We start from the raw sequence: 24,033 nt of genomic DNA, 5'->3' as shown, positions 1-24,033 counted from the left end.
TGTGTATTTTGCCTTGTTTTCGGTTTTAGTCATGCCGAAAGGTGAATTTGTCTGTTGGAGAGCAAACTGAACCAGGTTTTCCTCTCGGATTTTGAATGTGCTTAGCTCTCTTCCATTTATTTTCACCCTTGCCAATGACAATCATACCCATAACATGATGCAGCCACCACCATGCTTGAATATATGAATAATGGTACTCAGTGTTGTGTTGGATTTGCCCCGAACATAATGCTTTTAATTCAGGACATAAAGTTCATTTCCATGCAACATTTTTTTCAGTTTTACTTTACTGCCTTATTGCAAATAGGATGCATGTTTTGGAATATATTTATTCTGTACAAGCTTCCTTCTTTTCACTCTGTCATTTAGGTTGATATTGTGGAGTAACTACAATGTTGTTGTTCCATCCTTAGGAGAAAACTATCACAGCCATTAAACTCTAACTGTTTTAAAGTCACCATTGGCCTCATGGTGAAATCCCTGAGCGGTTTCCTTCCTCTCCAGTAACTGAGTTAGGAAGGACGCCTGTATCTTTGTGGTGACTGGGTGTTTTGATACACCATCCATTGTGTAATTAATAACTTCACCATGCTCAAAGGTAGATTCAATGTCTGCTTTTTTTTTTTTACCAATAGATGCCCTTCTTTGAGAGGCATTGGAAAACCTCCCTGGTCTTTGTGGTTGAATCTGTGTGAAATTCACTCCTCGACTGAGGGACCGTACAGATATTTGTATGTGTGGGGCACAGAGATGATGTAGTCATTCAAAAATAATGTTAAACACTATTATTGCACACAGAATGAGTCCATGCACCTCATTATGTGACTTGTTACGCAAATGTTGTATCAGCAATCCAGGGTTTATATACATCAGTATATATGCAGCACATCAGAGCCCTCTGGTGACAGAGATTGTATTTTAAACTCCAAACACACACAGTACACCAGTTTGTTGATACATTCCTGTTTAATTAGGAGAGCTGATTATTCTAGTCTCTTTGAAAGTTGTTTTAATTATCGACTAAAAATAGCTCTGCTATTCTTTTTAAAAGCAGCAACTATGCAGTTATCCAGGTCACTTACTTCTAGAACAACTCCAATGATATTTTAGAATGTTGTTGTTGAAAAATTATTTCTACAGCTAGGTATTGAGGAGTCTGATGTCAAAGTGTCTTTCTGAGCATTTAACAAATATATTCATATTTATTTTCCTAATTCCCACCAATGCAACTACTAAAAAAGACATAGTAGACTGTACACATAAAGAGATGTCAGCTATCCCATTCATATTTTAACACACCTGTGACTAAGGGGTCAAGGGTCACAGATCCATCATGACCTCCCATGATGTCCCTTTTCTGTCTGTGTTCTCAGGGGATTGCTGGTGGTCTGGTGGCGCTCCACCATACCCAGGATGCTCTCTGCCATCCCTCTGACATTGCTGTGGGTGTCAAGGTCAGAGGACAATGTCTTTAGGAGTTCCACTGCCCCCTCCACCTGGAGCATTTGGCAGTACTGCACACCTGGAATAAAATAGAACCACACATTATATACAATGCATTTAAAGCACCTCAGTAATATAGACAAACTAGTGAGGGAACACCTCAGGCCACACACATTCTATGTGATCAAAGGACTATGCATGTGCCTATAGCCCAGTATCTTACAGCTATCTTCAGGTTATTGAAATAGTTCCCCAAATGATACCATGTACTGTAAATGACACACACACGCACACACACTCACCGTTCTGAGTGCAGACGAGATGCATAGCCCAGACAGCCCATAGCTGCACTCCAGCAGGCTGAGAGGTCTGAAGCAAGGAGAAGAACGGCCGAAACGACCTGAGGGAGGAAGGGAAATAAGTAAGGAGGAAGGGAGAGAAAGAGAGATGAACAGTGAGAGGAAGAGAGAGAGAGAAGTCATGCAGAAGAACGGCTCTTGACTTGTTATAACTTTTTGGTTGTTAAGAGCGAGATTGACACGATTAAATGAGCAAAAAATGTATAGGTAATAAAATTGTACAACTGAAGATCAACACAGGAGGAAAATATTGACAGAGAGTGAGTTAAAAGACCAATCTTAATCGTGGTAGCTAGCCAAATTCAAATCTGTCAACTGGTAAACTAGCTCTAACTGTTTACTGCTGGTAACCATAGCAACATGGCCACGGAGGCAGTGCCAGCAGCTCCAGAGACTGAGAGACTTACCCCCCCCTTTTTTGAATATCCAGCAGAAATCAAATCAGAGAAGGGAAGAATCCATTTTAAACACAGAATTGTGAGGGAGAACCCAGAAACTTTGTTTGCCGACTGCTCACAAAACAGGACTGTTATAAACCTGTTATTCTACACAGACAACACTACTGCCTGGCATACAGCTGTAACCAGGGATTTCAGCTACACCACAAAAAAGGCATCTGCAAGGGAAGGCAAATCCACATTTGAGGACAGCGATAAGGACCAGGAAAACAGGTTTCTGACGGTAAACATGTACCAGAACGGCACTGTCATGGTCCAGGGCACTCAGCTCTGTTGTGCAGGACTTCCCCACCCTAACGAAGATAGCGGAATGCAAAAAAGACAAGGGCAGCACCCCGACCTCTCCCCTCACCTCAGGCATCCCAACAGCAGGACCATCCTCCCCCCTGCCTGCCTACAACCACCAGAGCCAAGACCACACTACCATCAGCATGTTGAGAGACAGGCTGGCTCTGTTAGAGGTATGGGTTACTGAGCTGAAGGAGCAGCCCCCCAGCTACACTACCATCAGCCTGCTGAGAGACAGGCTGGCTCTGTTAGAGGTATGGGTTACTGAGCTGAAGGAGCAACCCCCCAGCTACACTACCATCAGCATGTTGAGAGACAGGCTGGCTCTGTTAGAGGTATGGGTTACTGAGCTGAAGGAGCAGCCCCCCAGCTACACTACCATCAGCCTGCTGAGAGACAGGCTGGCTCTGTTAGAGGTATGGGTTACTGAGCTGAAGGAGCAACCCCCCAGCTACACTACCATCAGCATGTTGAGAGACAGGCTGGCTCTGTTAGAGGTATGGGTTACTGAGCTGAAGGAGCAGCCCCCCAGCTACACTACCATCAGCCTGCTGAGAGACAGGCTGGCTCTGTTAGAGGTATTAATCGGAATGGCCGATTAATTAGGGACGATTTCAAGTTTTAATAACAATCGGAAATCGGTATTTTTGGCCGCCGATTAATATTTTTTAAATTTTTTTAAACATTTTGTAATATTTTTGGATACCTTTATTTAACTAGGAAATTCAGTTAAGAACACATTCTTATTTTCAAGGACGGCCTAGGAACGGTGGGTTAACTGCCTCGTTCAGGGGCAGAACGACAGATTTTCACCTTGTCAGCTCGGGGGATCCAATCTTGCAACCGTATAGTTAACTTGTCCAACGCTATAACGACCTGCCTCTCTCTCGTTGCACTCCACAAGGAGACTGCCTGTTACGCGAATGCAGTAAGCCAAGGTAAGTTGCTAGCTAGCATTAAACTTATCTTATAAAAAACAATCAATCATAATCACTAGTTAACTACACATGGTTGATGATATTACTAGATATTATCTAGCGTGTCCTGCGTTGCATATAATCTGACTGAGCATACAATCATACAAGTATCTAAGTATCTGACTGAGCGATGGTAGGCAGAAGTAGGCGCGTAAACATTAATTCAAACAGCACTTTCGTGCGTTTTGCCAGCAGCTCTTCGTTGTGCGTCAAGCATTGCGCTGTTTATGACTTCAAGCCTATCAACTCCTGAGATGAGGCTGGTGTAGCCGAAGTGAAATGGCTAGCTAGTTAGCGCGCGCTAATAGCGTTTCAAATGTCACTCGCTCTGAGCCTTGGGGTGGTTGTTTCCCTTGCTCTACATGGGTAACGCTGCTTCGATGGTGGCTGTTGTCGTTGTGTTGCTGGTTCGAGCCCAGGGAGGAGCAAGGAGAGGGACGGAAGCTATACTGTTACACTGGCAATACTAAAGTGCCTATAAGAACATCCAATAGTCAAAGGTTAATGAAATACAAATGATATAGAGGGAAATAGTCCTATAATTCCTATAATAACTTCAACCTAAAACTTCTTACCTGGGAATATTGAAGACTCATGTTAAAAGGAACCACCAGCTTTCATATGTTCTCATGTTCTGAGCAAGGAACTGAAATGTTAGCTTTCTTACATGGCACATATTGCACTTTTACTTTCTTCTCCAACACTTTGTTTTTGCATTATTTAAACAAAATTGAACATGTTTCATTATTTACTTGAGGCTAAATTGATTTTCTTGATGTATTATATTAAGTTAAAATAAGTGTTAATTCAGTATTGTTGTAATTGTCATTATTACAAATAAAAATAAAAATATTGTCCGATTAATCGGTATCGGCTTTTTTGGTCCTCCAATAAATCGGTATCAGTATCGGCGTTGAAAAATCATATTCGGTTGACCTCTACCCACAACCCACCCCCAAACCGTCAACAAGGAGACTCACATGTGGACACCTACTACAGAGAGAAGCTCTCTGGCCCCCCCGACACACCCCCACACACCCCTCCATGTACACAGTCCCTGTGTACTCCAGCCCCAGACCGTAAACGCACTAATCTGGTAAAACCCACTGAGGTGGCCATCCTCATTGACTCAAATGGGAAATTCATCCAAGAAGATAAACTCTTCCCCCAACACAAGGTGTGCAAAATATGGTGCCCAAAAACACAGAATGCACTCCACATCCTGTCCCAGCCTGACTTTGGCACACCAGGCCACATTATTATTCACACCGGCACCAACAACCTGCGAGAGGAGCAGGAGAGAGTATGCAGCCTGGTCAACAGAGTAGCAGAGAGGGCTCCACTCTGCTTCCCCGCAAAGACTTTCATCCCTGTACCATTCAGAATGTCAACGCTGACATCACCAGAGGGTGTGGCCTACTCCCGAACTTACACGTTGCTCACCACCCAACAATCACCCCAGAGCATCTGCACGACCACTCCCACCTGAGGAAGCAGACAGTAGGGATGTTTGCCAAGTCTCTAAAGGACGCGGCACTTGGTAGACAAACACTCCATGATGTACTGGGCAGAGGACCACCCAGAGACCCCTACCAGACCACTGCACCAACAAGGGGCCCCAGGCCCCTTCATGCCACACCAGACCCAGCGCACCCCACAGGCCCCACCCACCACCAGAGCATCCCCACTTCCATCGGCTTAGTCAGACCGGACCGGGCCCAGCCTACTACCCCGCACCAGACCACCAGAATACCCCTACCAGACCAGAGAGGAAGCCCCACGGCCCAGAACTGGCCCTCCTCCACTCCACTGGGCCCAACAGCAGGACCAACACAGCTGTGCAGAGGTCGTCAGAGAACAGGAGAACCCTCTAGGATTAAGTGAGACTAAACAGCTCCTCCAATACATCTACACACACACACACACAGTACTAGAATTTACTTGTTCCATGAATAGGAATATTTATCGTTGTCTCTGATTGGGGATCCTATTTAGGTTGCCATTTTCCATTTTGGTTTTGTAGGTTATTATTCTGTTTAGTTGCCTGTTCGCACTAGTCATATTGCTTCACGGTTTGTTTTGTTATTTTGTATAGTTTTGTTCAGTGTTGCATTTGTTTAATAAAATAGAATGTACGCTTATCCCACTGCGCCTTGGTCTCCTTATGACGACCGTGACACTTCCAAAAAGCATTTGATTCTATTTGGCATACAGGACTGTTCTACAAAGTTATTGAAAGTGGTGTAGGGGGTAAAACATGACATAATTAAATCAATGTATACTGGCAATACGTGCAGCATTAAAATTGTCAAGAAAAGAACAGAATTCTTTAACCAGGGGCGGGGCCTTCGTCAGGGTTGTAATCTGAGCCCTGCACTCTTCAATATTTACATCAACAAATTGGCCACTATTCTAGAAAAATCCTCAGCCCCTGGTGTTAGTCTCCACAATTCAGAGGTTAAATGCCTACTCTTCGCAGATGACCTATGCCTGCTGTCACCCACAGCACATGGCCTACAGCAGAGCCTGGACCTGCTAGAGCAGTACTTCCAGACCTGGGCCCTGGCAGTAAACCCCAAAAAGACTAAAATAATGATTTTCCAGAGAAGATCCAGATCTCAGGGAATTAGACCAAAGTTCTCAATTGGTACACAATATATAGAGTACTGCACACACTACAATTACTAAGGTTTAAAAATAAGCTCAACTGGACACCTTAATGAGGCAGTGAATGAACTGAGAGAGAAAGCATGTAGAGGATTCTACGCCATTAAAAAACAAATTCAAATTGAAATACCTATTCAAATTTGGCTAAAACTAATTGATTGTGTCATTGAAACAATTGCACTTTATGGCAGCGAGGTGTGGGTCCACTTGCAAAACAATATTTCACCAAATGGGACAAACACCCAATTGAAACCCTGCATGCAGAGTTCTGTAAGCTTCTCCTACATGTCCAGAGGAAAACTACAAACAATGCATGCAACTCAAAGAGCAAATAGGTTTTTGGAAACATCTAAAATACAGTGACCCCCTCTCATATCACTACCAAGCCCTGCAATGCCAAGAGCTGAGCAAAGAAAAGAGTCCCCTCATCCAGCTGGTCCTGAGTTCACAAACCTGTTCTACTAACACACTGAAGCCTCAGGACCAGAACATCCAATCAATCAGGATAAACCAAATTACAACACACTCAAAACAATATTACATTGCTTATTGGGAAAGACAAGCACAAACCAAAATGCAGTGCTATCTGGCCCTATATCGACAGTACACCGTGGCTAACTCTTTGACCATGGTTACTGATCAAAAACCTTGACAAAGTACAGGCTCAGTGAGCACAGCCTTGCCATTGAGAAGGGTAGACACAGGAAAACCTGGCTCCCTGTAGAGGAAAGGCTGTACAACCACTGCACAACAGCAGAACCTGAGACAGAGCTGCATTTCGTGACAAAATGCCATTGACAATTTAGATTCTTATTATCTTAATATTGTAAATATCCAAGGTAAGCTTTGGCAATATGTACATTGTTACGTCATGCCAATAAAGCAAATTGAATTGAATTGAGAGAGAGAGAGAGAGAGAGAAACAGAGAGAGAGGAACATAGAGAGAGAGAGAGAGGAACATAGAGAGAGAGAGAGAGAGGAACAGAGAGAAAGGAGAGAGAGGTTGTGGACAGGTGTCTTTTATACTGATAACACGTTCAAACAGGTGCCATTAATACAGGTAACGAGTGGAGGACAGAGGAGCCTCTTAAAGAAGAAGTTACAGGTCTGTGAGAGCCAGAAATCTTGCTTGTTTGTAGGTGACCAAATACTTATTTTCCACCATAATTTGCAAATAAATTCATTAAAAATCCTACAATGTGATTTTCTGGATTTTTTTTTTCTCATTTTGGCTGTCATAGTTGAAGTGTACCTATGATGAAAATTACAGGCCTCTCTCGCCTTCTTAAGTGGGAGAACTTGCACAATTGGTGACTGACTAAATACTTTTTTGCCCCACTGTATATGATATATATGGCTTCTCTGAGTAGCTCAGACAGATAGACAGACAGGCAGTCAGTCTTACCTGTAGGACACCATCTCACGCTCAGGGAGGGCCCAGGTCAGTATGGCAGCATGCTGTAGAAAGTAAAGACAGGTAATTGGAGTAAAGAAAACACTTAAGAAAACACTGATATACACACACACACACACACACACACACACACACACTGTACCAGCTGTTCCAGTATGGTTTGTCGGAGCCCCTGGTCTAGGGTCCATGCATCCTGTCTGGAGGTGAGGTGGGCCAGGATGCCCCCAGCAAAGTAGCTGATCCCCACCTCCACCTGGGGCCCCTGGAGCAGGGTCACTACATGCTCCAACAGGTCCTCCTGCATCATGTCTGCCTGCAGCTCTTCTACCTCTGCTATGTTGTTCTGGACCACAGAGAGACCAGGAACCATATTCATCAATCGACTCAGAGTAGTAGATCTGAACTAGGAGCAGGTCCCCCTGTCCATATAATCGTATTCATATTGATCTAAAACACAAAACTGATCCTACATCAGCACTCTCACTCTGAAATGGTTTATAAATACTGGCCCTGAGTAGTGTTCAGTAGGAATGAAACAGACAAAAACGCTCCCAAACAGAGTAAAATAGGGATGTACTATCTGATCCTATTACACATGCTTTCAAATGTTTGGCTGTGGTGTGCCCTAATGAACCCAGGCGCAGGGTGGAGGGAGACAGAACACCATGGACCATCAACAGATAAATGTTTCCAGTTTTTATGATGTGGTTGTGTCTGTCCCTTGTTTATCTTTACTGGCTCAAACAAAATAGAAGTGGTTTTGATTGCAGAAACATGCATTTTCTCTGTGCAATTATGACTTGAGCATACAACCCAAAGTGTAACACATGTAAATAATATGCACAATGATAATGTAGAAAAATCAGAGCACTGACATACTCAAACAAACAACTGCAACATGTTGAAACAGAAAGACCTACCAGAAGACCTAGAACTTTCTGCTGTATAGAAGATTCAGAAGAGTAGGTCTGCAAGGCAAGAGGAAGAGAACAATTCATTGAATGGTTCCACCATTTCAACTATGAATGTGTGTGTGTGTGTGTGTGTGCTTCTCCTACCTTCAGCACCTCCTCGTACAGCTCCAGGCCCTGACACTGGATGAAGTGTCGCGAGGCAGTGGGTGTCTCATCAGTCAGGTTCCACAGAGCACTCAGGGCAAACTTCAGAGTGGAGTCCACTACTCCTGCCATGGCTTTCTGTTGCACTATACCCAGCAGCTGCTGTTAGAGGGGAGAGAGAGAGACAAAGAGAGAGAGGAGGGTGAGAGAGAGGAGGGTGAGAGAGAGGAGGCGAGATCGAGGTGAGGGGGAAGAGAGGAATAGAGAGAGAGGAGTCCGGGGGAGAGAGAGAGGTGAGAAGGAGAGAAGAGGAGAGATAGAGGTGAGGGGGAAGAGAGGAAGAGAGAGAGGAGTCAGGGGGAGAGAGAGAGAGAGGTGAGAAGAAGAGAGGAGGAGAGATAGAGGTGAGGGAGAGAGGAAGAGGGGTCAGGTGAAGGGGAGTGAGAGAGGAGGGGGGGGAGGGTGAAATTAGGTGGGGGGGAAGAGGGTGAGATGAGGGGGGGTGAGGTGAGGAGGGAAGAGGGTGAGATCAGGTGAGGGGGAGGGTGAGATGAGGAAGAGGGTAAGATGAGGTGTGGGGAGGGTGAAATGAGGTGAGGGAGGGGAATGAGATGAGGTGAGGTGGGGGGGGTGAGATGAGGTGAGGGGGTGGGTGAGATGAGGTGAGGGAGGGGGTGAGATGAGGTGAGGGGGATGGTAAGGTGAGATGAGATGAGGTGAGGGGGGAGGGTGAGGTGAGGGGGAGGTGAGGTGAGGTGGAGATGAGGTGAGGGAGGGTGAGATGAGGTGAGGGGAGGGAGGGTGAGGTGAGGGGGGAAGGAAAAGAGAAGGTAAGGGGGAGCGAGATAAAGGTGAGAGGGAGAGAGATAAAGGACAGGTGAGGGGGAGAGATAAAGGAGAGGTGAGGGGGAGAGAGATAAAGGAGAGGTGAGGGGGAGAGATATAAAGGACAGGTGAGGGGGAGAGAGATAAAGGAGAGGTGAGGGGGAGAGAGATAAAGGAGAGGTGAGGGGGAGAGAGATAAAGGAGAGGTGGGGAGAGAGATAAAGGAGAGGTGAGGGGGAGAGAGATAAAGGAGAGGTGAGGGGGAGAGAGATAAAGGAGAGGTGAGGGGAGAGAGATAAAGGAGAGGTGAGGGGGAGAGAGATAAATGAGAGGTGAGGGGGAGAGAGATAAAGGAGAGGTGAGGGGGAGAGAGATAAAGGAGAGGTGAGGGGGAGAGAGATAAAGGAGAGGTGAGGGGGAGAGAGATAAAGGAGAGGTGAGGGGGAGAGAGATAAAGGAGAGGTGAGGGGGAGAGATAAAGGAGAGGTGAGGGCGAGAGAGATAAAGGACAGGTGAGGGGAGAGATAAAGGAGAGGTGAGGGGGAGAGAGATAAAGGAGAAGTGAGGGGGAGAGATAAAGGAGAGGTGAGGGGGAGAGAGATAAAGGAGAGGTGAGGGGGAGAGAGATAAAGGAGAGGTGAGGGGGAGAGATAAAGGAGAGGTGAGGGGGAGAGATAAAGGAGAGGTGAGGGGGAGAGAGATAAAGGAGAGGTGAGGGGGAGAGAGATAAAGGAGAGGTGAGGGGGAGAGATAAAGGAGAGGTGAGGGGGAGAGATAAAGGAGAGGTGAGGGGGAGAGAGATAAAGGACAGGTGAGGGGGAGAGATAAAGGAGAGGTGAGGGGGAGAGATAAAGGAGAGGTGAGGGGGAGAGAGATAAAGGAGAGGTGAGGGGGAGAGAGATAAAGGACAGGTGAGGGGGAGAGAGATAAAGGAGAGGTGAGGGGGAGAGAGATAAAGGAGAGGTGAGGGGGAGAGATAAAGGAGAGGTGAGGGTGAGAGAGATAAAGGAGAGGTGAGGGGGAGAGAGATAAAGGAGAGGTGAGGGGGAGAGAGATAAAGGAGAGGTGAGGGGGAGAGAGATAAAGGAGAGGTGAGGGGGAGCGAGATAAAGGAGAGGTGAGGGGGAGAGAGATAAAGGAGAGGTGAGGGGGAGAGAGATAAAGGAGAGGTGAGGGGGAGAGATAAAGGAGAGGTGAGGGGGAGAGATAAAGGAGAGGTGAGGGGGAGAGAGATAAAGGACAGGTGAGTGTGAGAGAGATAAAGATGAAGCGAGGGGGAGAGAAATGGAGAGACAGATTTCTTACCTTCATAATAAATATATCAGCCCCCAGCTGTGTGGTCTGCTCTGTAGACAGCTGCAGAGAGACAAACTGTTTCAACAAATGATCTTAGCAACATAAGCCACGGCCAACCCCCCATGAAGTCCAGTACATCAACCCTATTCCCAGTCAAAAATTCAGGTCCATGGGGGTATGGGGTCCCTCATGGGGGGGTATGGGGTCCATGGGGGGTATGGGGTGAACTACTTTGCCAACTTGTATGGAGATGATAAGGTTGAGGAAATAATGCATTTAAAGAAGGGTGAGGACCTACTTTGGCCACTAGTATGGAGATGACGGCCACAGCCATCCTCTGCAGGGTCCGGTCCACGTGACCGCTGAGCCAGTTCATCACCAGCTTGGCTGCTTCGAACCTGACAGGGACACAGCAGTGAGATCCTATAAAACCTAGGACTTAACCCTAACTTAAGATCTGTACACATAACTCAAGGTTTCGATTTAATTGATTTAGATTGATTTCAATTCACCAGGCTATGGACAGACTGACCTGTCAAAAGGGACGTCCTGAAGGATGGTGTCACTGCAGAGCACCAGCAGGCAGTTCTTCTGTAACTGGAAAAGGGGAAGCACAGGCTTTGGTTATAATAATAATTTGTTGTGTCCCTTTCAGGAAACTCATCAGCAAAACATCACCACATAATGCATAAATAAATAAATATACGGAACAAAAATATAAACGCAACATGCATCAGAGTTACAGTTCATATAAGAAAATCAGTCAATTTAAATAAATAAATTAGGCCCTAATCTATGTATTTCACATGACTGGGCAGGGGTGCACCCACTTGGCAGCCAGGTCCACCCACTGGGGAGCCAGGCCCAGCCAATCAGAATGAGTTTTTCCTCACAAAAGGGTTTTATTACAGACAGAATACTAAAACTCACAAGTTGAGAAATGGGTAAAAATCTGGGGCTCCACGCAAGATCTCACCCCGTGGGGTCAAAATTATCACAAGAACGGTGAGCAAAAATCCCAGAACCACACAGGGGGATCTAGTGAATGACCTGCAGAGAGCTGGGACCAAAGTAACAAAGCCTACCATCTGTAACACACTACGCCGCCAGGGACTCAAATCCTGCAGTGCCAGACGTGTCCCCCTGCTTAAGCCAGTACATGTCCAGACCCGTCTGAAGTTTGCTAGAGAGCATTTGGATGATCCAGAAGAAGATTGGGAGAATGTCATATGGTCAGATGAAGCCAAAATATAACTTTTTGGTAAAAACTCAACTCGTCGTGTTTGGAGGACAAAGAATGCTGAGTTGCATCCAAAGAACACCATACCTACTGTGAAGCATGGGGGTGGAAACATCATGCTTTGGGAATGTTTTTCTGCAAAGGGACCAGGACGACTGATCCGTGTAAAGGAAAGAATGAATGGGGCCATGTATCGTGAGATTTTGAGTGAAAACCTCCTTCCATCAGCAAGGGCATTGAAGATGAAACGTGGCTGGGTCTTTCAGCATGACAATGATCCCAAACACACCGCCCGGGCAACGAAGGAGTGGCTTCATAAGAAGCATTTCAAGGTCCTGGAGTGGCCTAGCCAGTCTCCAGATCTCAACCCCATAGACATTTTTGGAGGGAGTTGAAAGTCCATGTTGCCCAGCAACAGCCCCAAAACATCACTGCTCTAGAGGAGATCTGCATGGAGGATTGGGCCAAAATACCAGCAACAGTGTGTGAAAACCTTGTGAAGACTTACAGAAAACGTTTGACCTCTGTCATAGCCAACAAAGGCTATATAACAAAGTATTGTTATTGACCAAATACTTATTTTCCACCATAATTTGCAAATAAATTCATTAAAAATCCTACAATGTGATTCTCTGGATTTTTTTTCTCATTTTGTCTGTCATAGTTGAAGTGTACCTATGATGAAAATTACAGGCCTCTCTCATCTTTTTAAGTGGGAGAACTTGCACAATTGGTGGCTGACTAAATACTTTTTTGCCCCACTGTATATCTCTCATCCCCTTTGAATGAGCGCAACCAAACAAAGCTAATCTCCAAAATATCAAAATGTGCAGTCAAAATAAATTGTGAGCCAGGGCTACACACTGGCTAAATGCAAAACACAAAACTTGTCGACAGCCCACCCTTGAAAGACAATCAGCAACCAAGTTGTCCTTACCACGTACATATCCGATCTCAAGTGGAAACTCCTGCAATATCCGTAGTAATTTTCCTCTCGTGATTTTCCTGAGTGGAATAGCCTCAGGGAAACGAGTGACAGGGCACATAATGGTTAACAGAAACTCTTTGTTTTGGGCAAAGGACGAACACAATCCATCAGAACCCTGCTGAAAGGTTTGTCAAAAGCAGGAATAGGCTGCAAAGTGGTAACTGGTACAGCTTGGTTTGGTTCACCCATGTAATGGCAAACATAACAGGATTTATAGTAAGACACAACATTTTGTTATACAGACCTGGCTAGAAGAAGTTACGCAAGATACAGTCAAAGCGTAATTGGAACTACAATTTGAGATACACTGGGCCAATCGTCTTGCCCAGAAAGGGTGCGAGAATGCCATGTCCTCATTAGAACACCATCTCTGTCAAAGTAACCCACACAAACTTCATAAAACTCCACCTCTGGACGTATCTCAGCAAAAAGAGGGGAGAGTTAAACAGCTTTAATCTGTTCCACAATCAACTGCTTCCTAAACATTCTATCAACTGTAGGGACCCTCTCTTCCTTCAGTGGTCCTACAAACTCGCTCACCTTTGGGGTTTTCAAAGGAGAGGTCAACTCAGGAGGTTTACCGAAATCAGGATCACTCATAAACGTCTCAGATAGATTGACCATGGTGGGATCGCTGACATCCTCCTCAATACTAGACTTGCTCCTGGTGACTTTCTTAGACATAGTATGTGTAACCGCACACGCTGGGAACACTCTAGGGTACTTCTCTGATAACATCAGGTTCCTCTACTCTGGGTTCTTTACAATTGACAGGACTTGGCACGACCTTCCCTCCATAAAAATCGTTTCCCAAAATGAATGACACCTCCATCACCGGTAGGCTAGTCCTCACCCCAACGACGACGGAACCAGAAATTAGACCAGACTCAACTTCCACATTATACAACGGATCCTCCATACAATCCATCTCCGCGTTGCACCAACAAAGGCAAAACACCCTCCAAAATGAAGGACTGGGCTGCCCCAGTGTCTCACAGTATCTTCACCGGCTGCATAACAGCATCGCCACTCTGCAGAGACACGAACTCACGGCAATACACATCTGATCTAAAATCTTGTTTAGGAGATACACCAGTCCCAAGCAGAGACTTAATGGGCTGGAATGCTCCCACAAGAAGAAATGGCTTTTTCTCCCGCTTATTTTTCTATTTCAACTTAGGACCCAGAGACGATGTCTCCTTTCTCACGGCAATGTGTCCTTTCTCAATGACAAACTGGCGGATACGAAAAAAACACTTGTCTGCCAATCTTTATCTTTGGGCACTGTAGAAAAAGACTGGAATCTTGCAGTAAGAGGTGACTTCTTTGGATTGCTTTTTGCACATGGATAACTACTGGGTGCTTTGTTAGTGAAGGTATTTTTATGTGTCAGTACAAGCTCATCTGCAAGGACTGCAGCTTTTGCAAGAGTGAGATCCTTGTGCTCATAAAGGTAGGTAGCAATCCTTTCATGAAGGTCATTCTTGAACGGCTCAAGAAGTACAGTGGTTGCTCCTTTCAAAGTTGCGTCATACTGCAGCACACCTTGCGGGCTGCTGCAGCATTCTGTGGCACGTTATCTAATTATCATCCATTTTTTCTGTTAACTTCTTAAGGTATAGGGGGCAGCATTTTCACTTTTGGATAAATAGCGTGCCCAATTTCAACTTCCTGCTACTCATGCCAGGAATATAAGATATGCATATTATTAGTAGATTTGGATAGAAATCACTCTGAAGTTTCTAAAACTGTTTGAATCATGTCTGTGAGTATAACAGAACTTATGTAGCAGGCAAAACCCGAGGACTACCCGTTCAGATTTTTGGGGGGTCTCTGTCTGTTCACTGAGTTCTCATTGGCAAATGATATTTCTTAGAAACCTGTTTTCAGTTCCTACCGCTTCCACTGGATGTCACCAGTCTTTGGAATTTGGTTGAGGTTATTGATTTGTGCAATGAAGAAGTAGGCCATTTAGGAACTGGGTAACACTGTTGAGTGTGCGCAAGACGTGAAAAGTAGCGTTGGTTTTGTTGTCTTCTTGTATTGAACAGATAGACCCGTCTACAATTTGATTGATTATTAACGTTTAAAAATACCTAAAGTTGTATTACAAAAGTAGTTTGAAATATTTTGGCAAAGTTTATAGGCAACTTTTGAAATATTTTGTAGTGACGTTGCGTTTTTTGGAAGCTGTTTTTTTTCTGGATCAAACGCGTCAAATAAATTGACATTTGGATATACAGTAGGTAGCCTTTTTCCCCACCTGTATTTGTGCACCTGTAGCTGTCAATGTATTGCCTGTGTTGCCTGTGAGCACGACGTTGGCATCACGTTTTAGTTTGGATGTTTGTTGTTTAGTTGGCGACATCTTCTAATAAAGAAGTGTGTATGCTCACCATGCTGTGCTTTGGTCCGCTGTTTCCACCTTAGACGATCGTGACATAATTAACTATATTTTAGCAATTACATTTACTTTTGATACTTAAGTAGATTTAAAACCTAATAGTTAGACTTTTACTCAAGTAGTATTTTACTGGGTAGAGCAGATATTTCCATATGTTTTAGTTAGCTGCATGTATGACAACTCCACCAGTGGTATTTATGATATCATTTACGAAGATTATACTTTTTTAAAATTATTATTAAAAAATATTATTATTTTTTTATCAATTAGTATATTTGAGTTTAACCACAATATTTGTTGTATATCTGTCTTTTCTGGTGGATTAAATTTAAAATTGCAAACAGCTTTCTATGGCTTGTTTTAAAAATAGCGATATTTGGGAGATTATTTCCTTTTCAAATAACTGAAAGTGAAAGGTTGCAATCTGACTAAAGGGAAAAAGGCCTTTCTTGAACATAGGGTGAGACATTTTTATTAATCTACTAGAGAACCAGTTTGGATTTAAGTATAACTTTTGTATAACTGAAACCTATAGTGAGAGGTCTAATGCTTTAATATTTAATCATTTCTGCCCTCCAAATTCATATTCATTATATAAATAGGCTCGTAAAATTTGGTCTCGCTTGCAATTCCAAATAAAATGTTATATTTTTTCTCATATAATAAAAAAAATTGTTCGCTAGGTGTAAGCAGGACCTTAAGCAAATAGGTAAACAGGGATATGACTAAAGAGTTCATCAGGGTTCTTTTTACACATATAGAAAGTTATTTACCTTTCCATGGTAGCAAGATCTATTTTTGCTAACTTTCTATAAAAATGTATTGGAGTGAGATCATTTCTTTCTTTCAGGATATGTATACCGAGTATATCCACATACGCAATATAGTACACATAATTTGGTTGTAATCCAGAGAGGTTAGAAAAATCATCTGGCTGTGGAGGGATCCAAGTTGTGGATTTAAAAGAAAACATGAATCATCAGTGTACAATGACACCTTAGTTTTTACGCCCTGTACTTCTAATCCCTTGATATTATTGTTGGATCTGATTTTAATAGCTAACATATCGATGGCCATAATAAATAGATATGCCGATAGTGGACAACCTTGTTTTACTCCTCTTGACAGTTTAAAACTTTCTGAGAAGTAGCCATTATTTAATATTTTACACCTAGGGTTACTGTACATTATTTTAACCCATTTTATAAGAGACTCTCCAAAATTGAAATGTTCCAGGCATTTATACATAAACTCCAGTTGTACTTTATCAGAAGCCTTTTCAAAGTCCACTATGAATAGCAGGCCTGCTTTCCCAGATTTTTCATATTGTTATATTGTTTCCAGTACTTGCCTTATATTATCTCCAATGTATCGTCCATGTAAAAAACCTGTCCGATTAGAATGAATAATGTCAGACAATACCTTTTTATTTCTATGCGCTATACATTTTGCTAGAATTTTTGCATCACACCATTGAAGTTTAAGGGGCCTCCAATTCTTTATATTTCCCACTTGTATCCTGTTTCAGTAATAATGGAATCAGAGTGTCTGATAATCTACCATTTACATAGGAGTGGTTAAAACATGCTAATAACGGTCCTCTGAGTATATAAAAAAATTGGTATGCCATCCAGTGCTGGAGTTTTCCTGGACTTAAAGGCTTTAATTACATCAAGAAGTTCCTCCTCTGTATTTTCACCTTCACATGTGTCTTTCTGTATGGCTGTTCATTTTACATTATTTATCGAAACAAATCTATATAATTAGCTTCGGTTAGAGGAGATGGAGGAGACTGAAACGAAAATATATGCTTAAAGTATTTTGCTTCCTCTTTCAAAATATAATTTGGTTAATCATAGGTGACTGTCATTGTTAACAAGTTTCAGTAAACTCTTTTTGGTAGCAATTCTGTTGAAGATTTTACTCGCTGTTTATTATCTATGCATAGTTACTTTACCCCTACCTATATGTACAAATTACCTCGAGTAACCTGTACCCCCTCACATTGACTCATTACCGATACCCCCTGTATTTAGCCTAATTATTGTTATTTTATTGTGTAACTTTATATATTTTTTACTTTAGTTTATTTAGTAAATATTTCCATAACTCTATTTCTTAAAACTGCATTGTTGGTTAAGGGCTGGTAAGTAAGCATTTCACGGCAAGGTCTACACCTGTTGTATTCGGGGCATGTGACAAATACAATTTGATGTGATAATCAAAAAGACATGCTTCTTCCCTTGCAAACTCAACATGGCTTTATGATTCTGTCTTTAGTCATTTACAGACTCGTAAGCCCAAAGGAAAGCAGCTTTAACAGTGTCATAATCTGAACTCTGGTCAAGAAATAAAGCGGCATACACTTGCGGAGCTTTTCCCAAAATAACACATTGGAGGAGCAGTGACCAAATATCTCACAGCCATTTTAGGGATGTGGCAATCCGCTCAAACAGAGTAAAATACACATCCACCTCCTTCTCGTTGAAAGGCGGTACAAGTCGGCTGTTTCAACCAAGATCAAACTCTGTTGAGGGGGCAGGATGGTCTGACTGGATTTGGAGTGCTTCCAGATCCATCTCCCTTTGTCGCACTGCCAGCTCCATCTCTTTTAATCAAATGGCATGCGCATGTTGTTCTTGTTCTAGTCTGGTTGTACATTCTCGTTGTTTGGCTGCACGCTCATTTTGTCTTTCCCTGTGCCCCAACTCTAATTTCTGTTGTTCAAGCTCAAATTTTCGCTCCTATTTTGCCATTAGTTCTAACTGCCTTAGTTGCACCTCTATGGGATGTACTCTACTACCCGTAGCACCCTTTTCATCAGCCTCTCTCTCAGAGAGGATTTCCTCCACCAAAGCAGTACCGATAAACTCTGACTACTGCTTTTGGACTGTCAGATTCGGCTTTGTACATTTATCTAGCATCTCCCATGTAGGGTTTTCCACAAATGCTTCCAACTTAAAGTCCATGGCTTTATGTTTATTTTACATTCCTGTGTGATTATGCAACTATCAAAAGGATTCCACCAATCTTATAACTCCTCTGGCTAGAAACTCTACCACAAAAGTGTATTTTGAACACTCAAATATCTGGGCACAGCACATACTCATGGGAAACAAGGTCCCGGATGAGCCCCCATTTTGTTATGTTCCCCAGCTCAGCTAGAAAACCAAATAATGTTGCTCAAACTGAAGGGGGAACTAACAAAGAGTCACTGACAACAACCAAAACAAAACAGGTGGGGTTTTTAGGAGGGGTTCTAAAAGACACTCATGGGGGTGTCCAATGAAAGTTGACTTCTGTAGCAACATCAGAAGTGATAGCATCTGGGCCAAATAGCATCTGGACCAGCACAGGTGAAACACCTTCCCACTATTGAGTTGGCAACCAGCCCAGGAATAACACATACTGACTAATGAAGTGATACCAATTGTTGCGCCCTACGTGCTAACGAGCTATACGTGCTAAAAGTCCAACCTCAAAACATAAATGGAAAAACCCAAACCTGTAACAACACAACAATGTAAATCACAAGCAATACAACAAGAAACAACTAGTGGGGACGAGTGCATTCAGAAAGTATTTAGACAGAAAGTATTTAGACCCCTTGACTTTTCCCACATTTTGTGACGTTATAGCCTTATTCTAAAATGGATTTAATTCAATTGTTTCCTCAATCGACACACAATACACCATAAATGTGATATTTAAGTTTTTCATTTTGAATAAATTCGCTAAAATCTCTAAAAACCTGTTTTTGCTTTGTCATTGTGGGGTATGGTGTGTAGATTGATGAGGGAAAAACAACAATTTAAACAATTTTAGAATAAGGCTGTAACGTAACAACATTTGGAAAATATCAAGGGCTCTGTAGACTTTTCGAAAGTACTGTACAGTCCATTGGATAAGGAACATTTCACAGTTCAGATAAATGAGAGTGGGGAGGTGGGGTCGTTGAGCAGAGTTATTTGTTTAACTGTCTGATACTGGTGGGGACAAATGATTTCTGGGCTTTTGCAGGTTTTCTGTACATAAAATCTGTATCGTGGCCTGATGGCCAGCAGCATATCACCCTGCATCCCACTGCTGGCTTGCTTCTGAAGCTAAGCAGGGTTGGTCCTGGATGGGAGACCAGATGCTGCTGGAAGTGGTGTTGGATGGCCAGTAGGCCGCACCCTTTCATCTGGTCTAAAAAATATTGCCCTGTGTAGGGTGCTGTCTTTTGGATGGGACGTTAAACGGGTGTCCTGACTCTTTGTGGTCACTAAAAGATCCCATGGCACTTATTGTAAGAGTAGGGGTGTTAACCTCGGTGTCCTGGCTAAATTCCCAATCTGGCTCTCATACCATCACAGTCACCTAATCATCCCAAATGTACAATTGGCTCATTCATCTCCCCTCCTATAACTGTTCCCCATGTCATTGCTGTAAATGAGAATGTGTTCTCAAGTCAATTTACCTAGTAAAAAAAAGTCAGAGCTGGTAGGGTACTCCTGGTTGAGTGGGTGTGTGAGCTCGGTGGCAATCCTCACTGCCGTCCGGTACACAGTAGAGTATTACTTTATATTGTATTTGGCTTAGATTTTTTTTATGGGTACGGGAGAGAGAGTAGCCAAATCTGTGTGATAATTTGTGTTTTATGCTTTAAAATTAGCCCAGTATTTGTTATTTATTAGTTATTATTTTTTAAAGTCATTTTCTAATGGTTGGAGAATGGTTGGAGATTTCAGCGTCATGAGTAAGCCTAAAGGATTTCAGTGGTGGTTTAGAATATTTTTAAATGTCCCTTAAAGAGACCTGTCCCTTACATTACTTTTGTATACTTTTTAGCCAGTAGTTCTGAAAGTAGCATTCACGAGCCAAAAGTGGTCCCTGAAAATGGTGTACTACATCACATATGTGCAGATATGTGCACCACGTCATTGCTCTCTCCCTCTGCTGTGTGTGCATCATGCTAGCTGTTTCTCAAATGGAGAGAGGCTGAAGTTCATTGACTGGAACTCAAATTGCTAGGGGGCTGGCCTTGAGGTTCTTCTGCTCATAGAACATGACAAAACTCCATGCACAAAGAAAAGTCCATATATAAATGACTGGCCTGCATATAGCCCTGACATCAACCCCATCTAACACCTTTGGGATGAATTAGAACACTGACTGCGAGCCAGGCCTAATCGTCCAACATCAGTACCCAACCTCACTAATGCCCTTTTGGCTGATTGGAAGCAAGTCCCCACAGCAATGTTCCAACATCTAGTAGAAAGTCTTCCCAGAAGAGTGAAGGCTGTTAAAGCAGCAAAGGGGGGACCAACTCCATATTAATGCCCATGATTTTGGAATGAGATGTTCGATGAGCAGGTCTCCACACACTTTTGGTCATGTAGTGCATGTTAAAGTGTGTGTGTGTGTGTGTGTGTGTGTATGGGCCCGAACCTGTTGGTGGCTGGGGAAGCTTCTCATGGCTTCCAGCACCTGATGCACAACTGCGCTGAGCAGGGGGTGGGGCATGCCCACAGCCATGTCTTGATTGGTCAGGTTGAAGACGCAGGCTGAGGCCACCAGCTGGACATGGAGAGACTCTGAGTAGTTCTGCATCCCTCCCAACACCAGCTACAGGGAGGAGAGAAGGGTACCTACATTAGGACTTCATAATACATTCATGACCCATACATAGCACATGTATAAGCAGTACATAAGCTTTTTGTATAAATGCTTATGTCAACAACCACAATTTCAGCCATTTCATATGCAGACATATTCTGACCGTTACCTTCAGGATGTCTGGTCTGGTCTGGTTGTACATGTCGTTAGTCAGCTGGTAGAGATGGACCAGGGCCTCGCGTGTGAAACACTCTCTCTCTCTGTACCTCCTCAGAGATTCACAGATCTGCTTCTCATTGGCCTCGCCGGTCACCTGGAAGACAAACACAAGAAGATTATTCGTCAGTCACTTATTCCTCATTCTTCTGCACATATCTGATAGGCCTGGATAGGTCATAGCTGAAACTACTGCTTACACCTTCACAGCTGTCTCAGATCCACCAAAGCAAGTAAATGACAGCAGGAAGTAGGAGGCATTTTTTGTAATGAACAATAAAATCCCCCCCAGGTGGTCACCTCACCTTTAAGTTATTCTTCCCAGACAGAACGTCACAGGAGCCAGCCCCAGTAGCCAGAAGCCCCAGGAACAAAAGCCCTCTCCTCCCTTCGACGAAGGCAGTGACCGCCCCTTCAGTCACCTTCTTCCTTCCAGACACATCCAGAGACACAAGTGCTGGGAGAATCCCAGAACCCCCCTCCAGAAGCAGTCTCACCGCTTCATCCCCCTCCCCCCCTTCGTCATTCTCTGCGGATGGTGGTGCAGAGACGAAGCGGTCGTCAGAGAGGTCCAGGTGCCTGAGGGCGTGGAGCTGGCTAAGGATGGAGATCACTCTGGCGGGTGACATGTCCAGCTGCCTCAGCCCGTGGGCAGTCAGGGATCTCAGGGTAAGCCGGCAACCCAGCAGGGCGCTCAGCTCCGTGACGGGGGTGCTGGAGATGTCCAGGACCTCTAGCTGTGGGAGAGTACAGATGTCCTCCAGGAAGGGGTCTGTGAGGTCTGTGTTGGCCAGGTTAAGTGTCCTCAGGCCCTGCAGAGAGCTGAAGCCTACCTGCTCTTCCTTCACCTCCAGGGACGTCCAGCCCAACTGGAGCCTGCTCAGTGTGAGCCTCTGCAGGCTGGCTCTGCACTCCGGGTTGGAGGCCAGGCCTGAGAGGATGTGGGCACCAGTGAGGCCCCCAGGGACCCCAGAAGCATCCAGCTCCTGCAGCCGGTGAGGGCAGAGGGCCAGACGGAAGGCCTCTGCAGAGAGGGGGGAGGAGCGGACACAAGCTCTGCGCAGACGGAGTTGTTCACAGCTGCGGAAGATACCGACTGTTCTGTCGTTTAGCGTGCCTAGGGGATGAAAAAATAAGAAGTGAAAACTTGAGGTAAGGCTAAAATGTGGACGAGAACAGTGATAAACGGGAGGTTGACACAACAATATCTTGTTTTAAAAAATTACGCAAAATCAACACATTGAATAGAAATTCCCTTTTTTAAACCCATAGCAGGTTTGTTAACCATTACATTTATTTAATTCCATTTGTGTGTTTTGTTGTTGAACATTCTCTGGCGCCCTCCCTCCCTACTCACCCTGGGCAGCCATCTTGTGCAGTAGCTGATCCGCCATTTCCTGTGGGAGCAGTGGGGCCCAGCTGAGCCTCAGGGAGCCATCTGGTTGCGTACTGCAGAGGGAGTCCAGGCTGAGACACACCTGGGCCAGACACAGCTCAGACAGGGCCACGGGACAGGACTCAGCCTGCAGTCAAACACAGCTGGCTTTGGTTCTGATGCAACCACATTTGACATGAATGGATACTTGGTATGTTTCATTTCCATTCAGCAATGATAAATGATTAGGCTTTTAGGTACCTTAATCTGTCACTCTATTTTAAGTGTTTTGTAAGCTAAATAGTTTTCAGAATAAACATTTTACTCAATCAATATTTGATAACTCAAAACTTGTAAAATGTGTAAATATATATATTTTCAACAAGTACTTAGTTATGGCTTTTCTCATGTCGAACAACGAGAGTACGTTCAGAGCCACTGACACTGTGAGTGACACAGTGGTATATGCGATTGCGACATGGCTTGTTTCTAAATTTTACCAGAATAGAGTAGTGGCGCATTAGTTAGTCCCTTTAAATCACCCTCTAATCCTACTGATCTCTTGAACCAAGTTGAACAAAAGCAAGGCTCTTGCTATTTTACTATTTGACAGAGACAGCAAGGCAATACGAAAAGGAACTGGGAAGGGGGAAGCCTAATAACTCACTCACCATTTTTCTTTTTAAATATAAATATTTCCCATCACTTTGCAATATCAAATGACTTTGAGAACAAGCATTGTGGTTCAAATTGCAAGACTATCTTCTGTCGTGGATATGCACATGTATATTCCGTTCTTTTGACATTGGTAAAAATCAAGCTATAAAGTACAGTGTCTACTGCTAGTCAAATTACTGTTGAATGTTGATACAGCGACAGCAGTTGATCGATAGTTAACGGTGTGTAACTCCAGAGCTCCACGATGTAGAACCCATAGAAATAGTTGATCCACGAGCCGTCGTACTGTAATACCACGGTGTAATTGGTCGGCAGAAGTCAAATGTCATCCAATGGCAACTTCTCTTTCAAGCAGGTGCTATTCCCCTCTAATGTTCTATGATACATCATGATCGATTAAATGAAATTTAATTTGCATTCGATAATGAATGCACAATAATTTAGTCTTTAACATTTTAGTACATTTAACTTAGTTTGTATCAATCTTTGACATTTATGAAGAAGGGATTAGTAACTTGTTTTGCCACAAGGAGGGGCCACTGGCCTCGGGGAAAATATTACCGGTAAACTACTGTTGATTCCCCTTCATGACTTTGCTGAAAGATGCTCCGTTGCTCCCAATACATAACTTCAAGAACTGTCTCTTTGTTGAAGATTTTAAATGAACAGTATTACATCTAGAAATACTCTCCCGCGTCCTTTAAATGTTTTGGGTTTAGAATATTATATCAAATAATTTAGATTTAAG

The 24,033-nt window shown here is 43.7% G+C and overlaps 2 protein-coding genes across 2 annotated transcripts in view; one reads left to right on the top strand and one right to left on the bottom strand.

Annotated features, from left to right (window-relative positions):
- Positions 1-620: 620 nt before the first annotated feature.
- Positions 621-23,559, bottom strand: si:ch1073-82l19.1 (protein zyg-11 homolog). The gene is made up of 14 exons (XM_036986184.1): positions 23,279-23,559; positions 22,590-22,755; positions 21,538-22,349; positions 21,186-21,329; positions 20,849-21,025; positions 11,319-11,383; positions 11,085-11,184; positions 10,796-10,846; positions 8,666-8,827; positions 8,528-8,575; positions 7,750-7,950; positions 7,599-7,651; positions 1,746-1,843; positions 621-1,522 (listed from the first exon to the last, which is right to left on the bottom strand). Exons 1-14 carry the CDS (start codon positions 23,279-23,281, stop codon positions 1,332-1,334), a joined length of 2,271 nt encoding a protein of 756 aa, XP_036842079.1. The 5' UTR covers positions 23,282-23,559; the 3' UTR covers positions 621-1,331.
- Positions 22,793-24,033, top strand: part of tada1 (transcriptional adaptor 1) — a 33,780-nt gene continuing 32,539 nt past the window's right edge. Inside the window, exon 1 of the mRNA XM_036986187.1 lies at positions 22,793-22,818. Within this exon, the coding sequence (XP_036842082.1) occupies positions 22,808-22,818 (11 nt within the window). The 5' untranslated portion in view covers positions 22,793-22,807. The remainder of the gene's footprint in view (positions 22,819-24,033) is intronic.

This window comes from Oncorhynchus mykiss, chromosome 8 (genome assembly GCF_013265735.2).
Source record: "Oncorhynchus mykiss isolate Arlee chromosome 8, USDA_OmykA_1.1, whole genome shotgun sequence".
In the NCBI taxonomy this organism is placed as follows: domain Eukaryota; kingdom Metazoa; phylum Chordata; class Actinopteri; order Salmoniformes; family Salmonidae; genus Oncorhynchus; species Oncorhynchus mykiss.
Note: the sequence above shows the minus strand (reverse complement) of the source record. Positions and strands in the feature narration are given on the sequence as shown.

Bases quoted from the DNA above. Each gene is read 5' to 3' on its own strand.
- si:ch1073-82l19.1 (XM_036986184.1), bottom strand. The intron at 7,652-7,749 runs GTACAGTGTGTG...TACTTTCTACAG, and splicing joins AAACCATACTGGAACAGCTG to CATGCTGCCATACTGACCTG. The intron at 1,523-1,745 runs GTGAGTGTGTGT...ATTTTATTCCAG, and splicing joins TCTCGTCTGCACTCAGAACG to GTGTGCAGTACTGCCAAATG.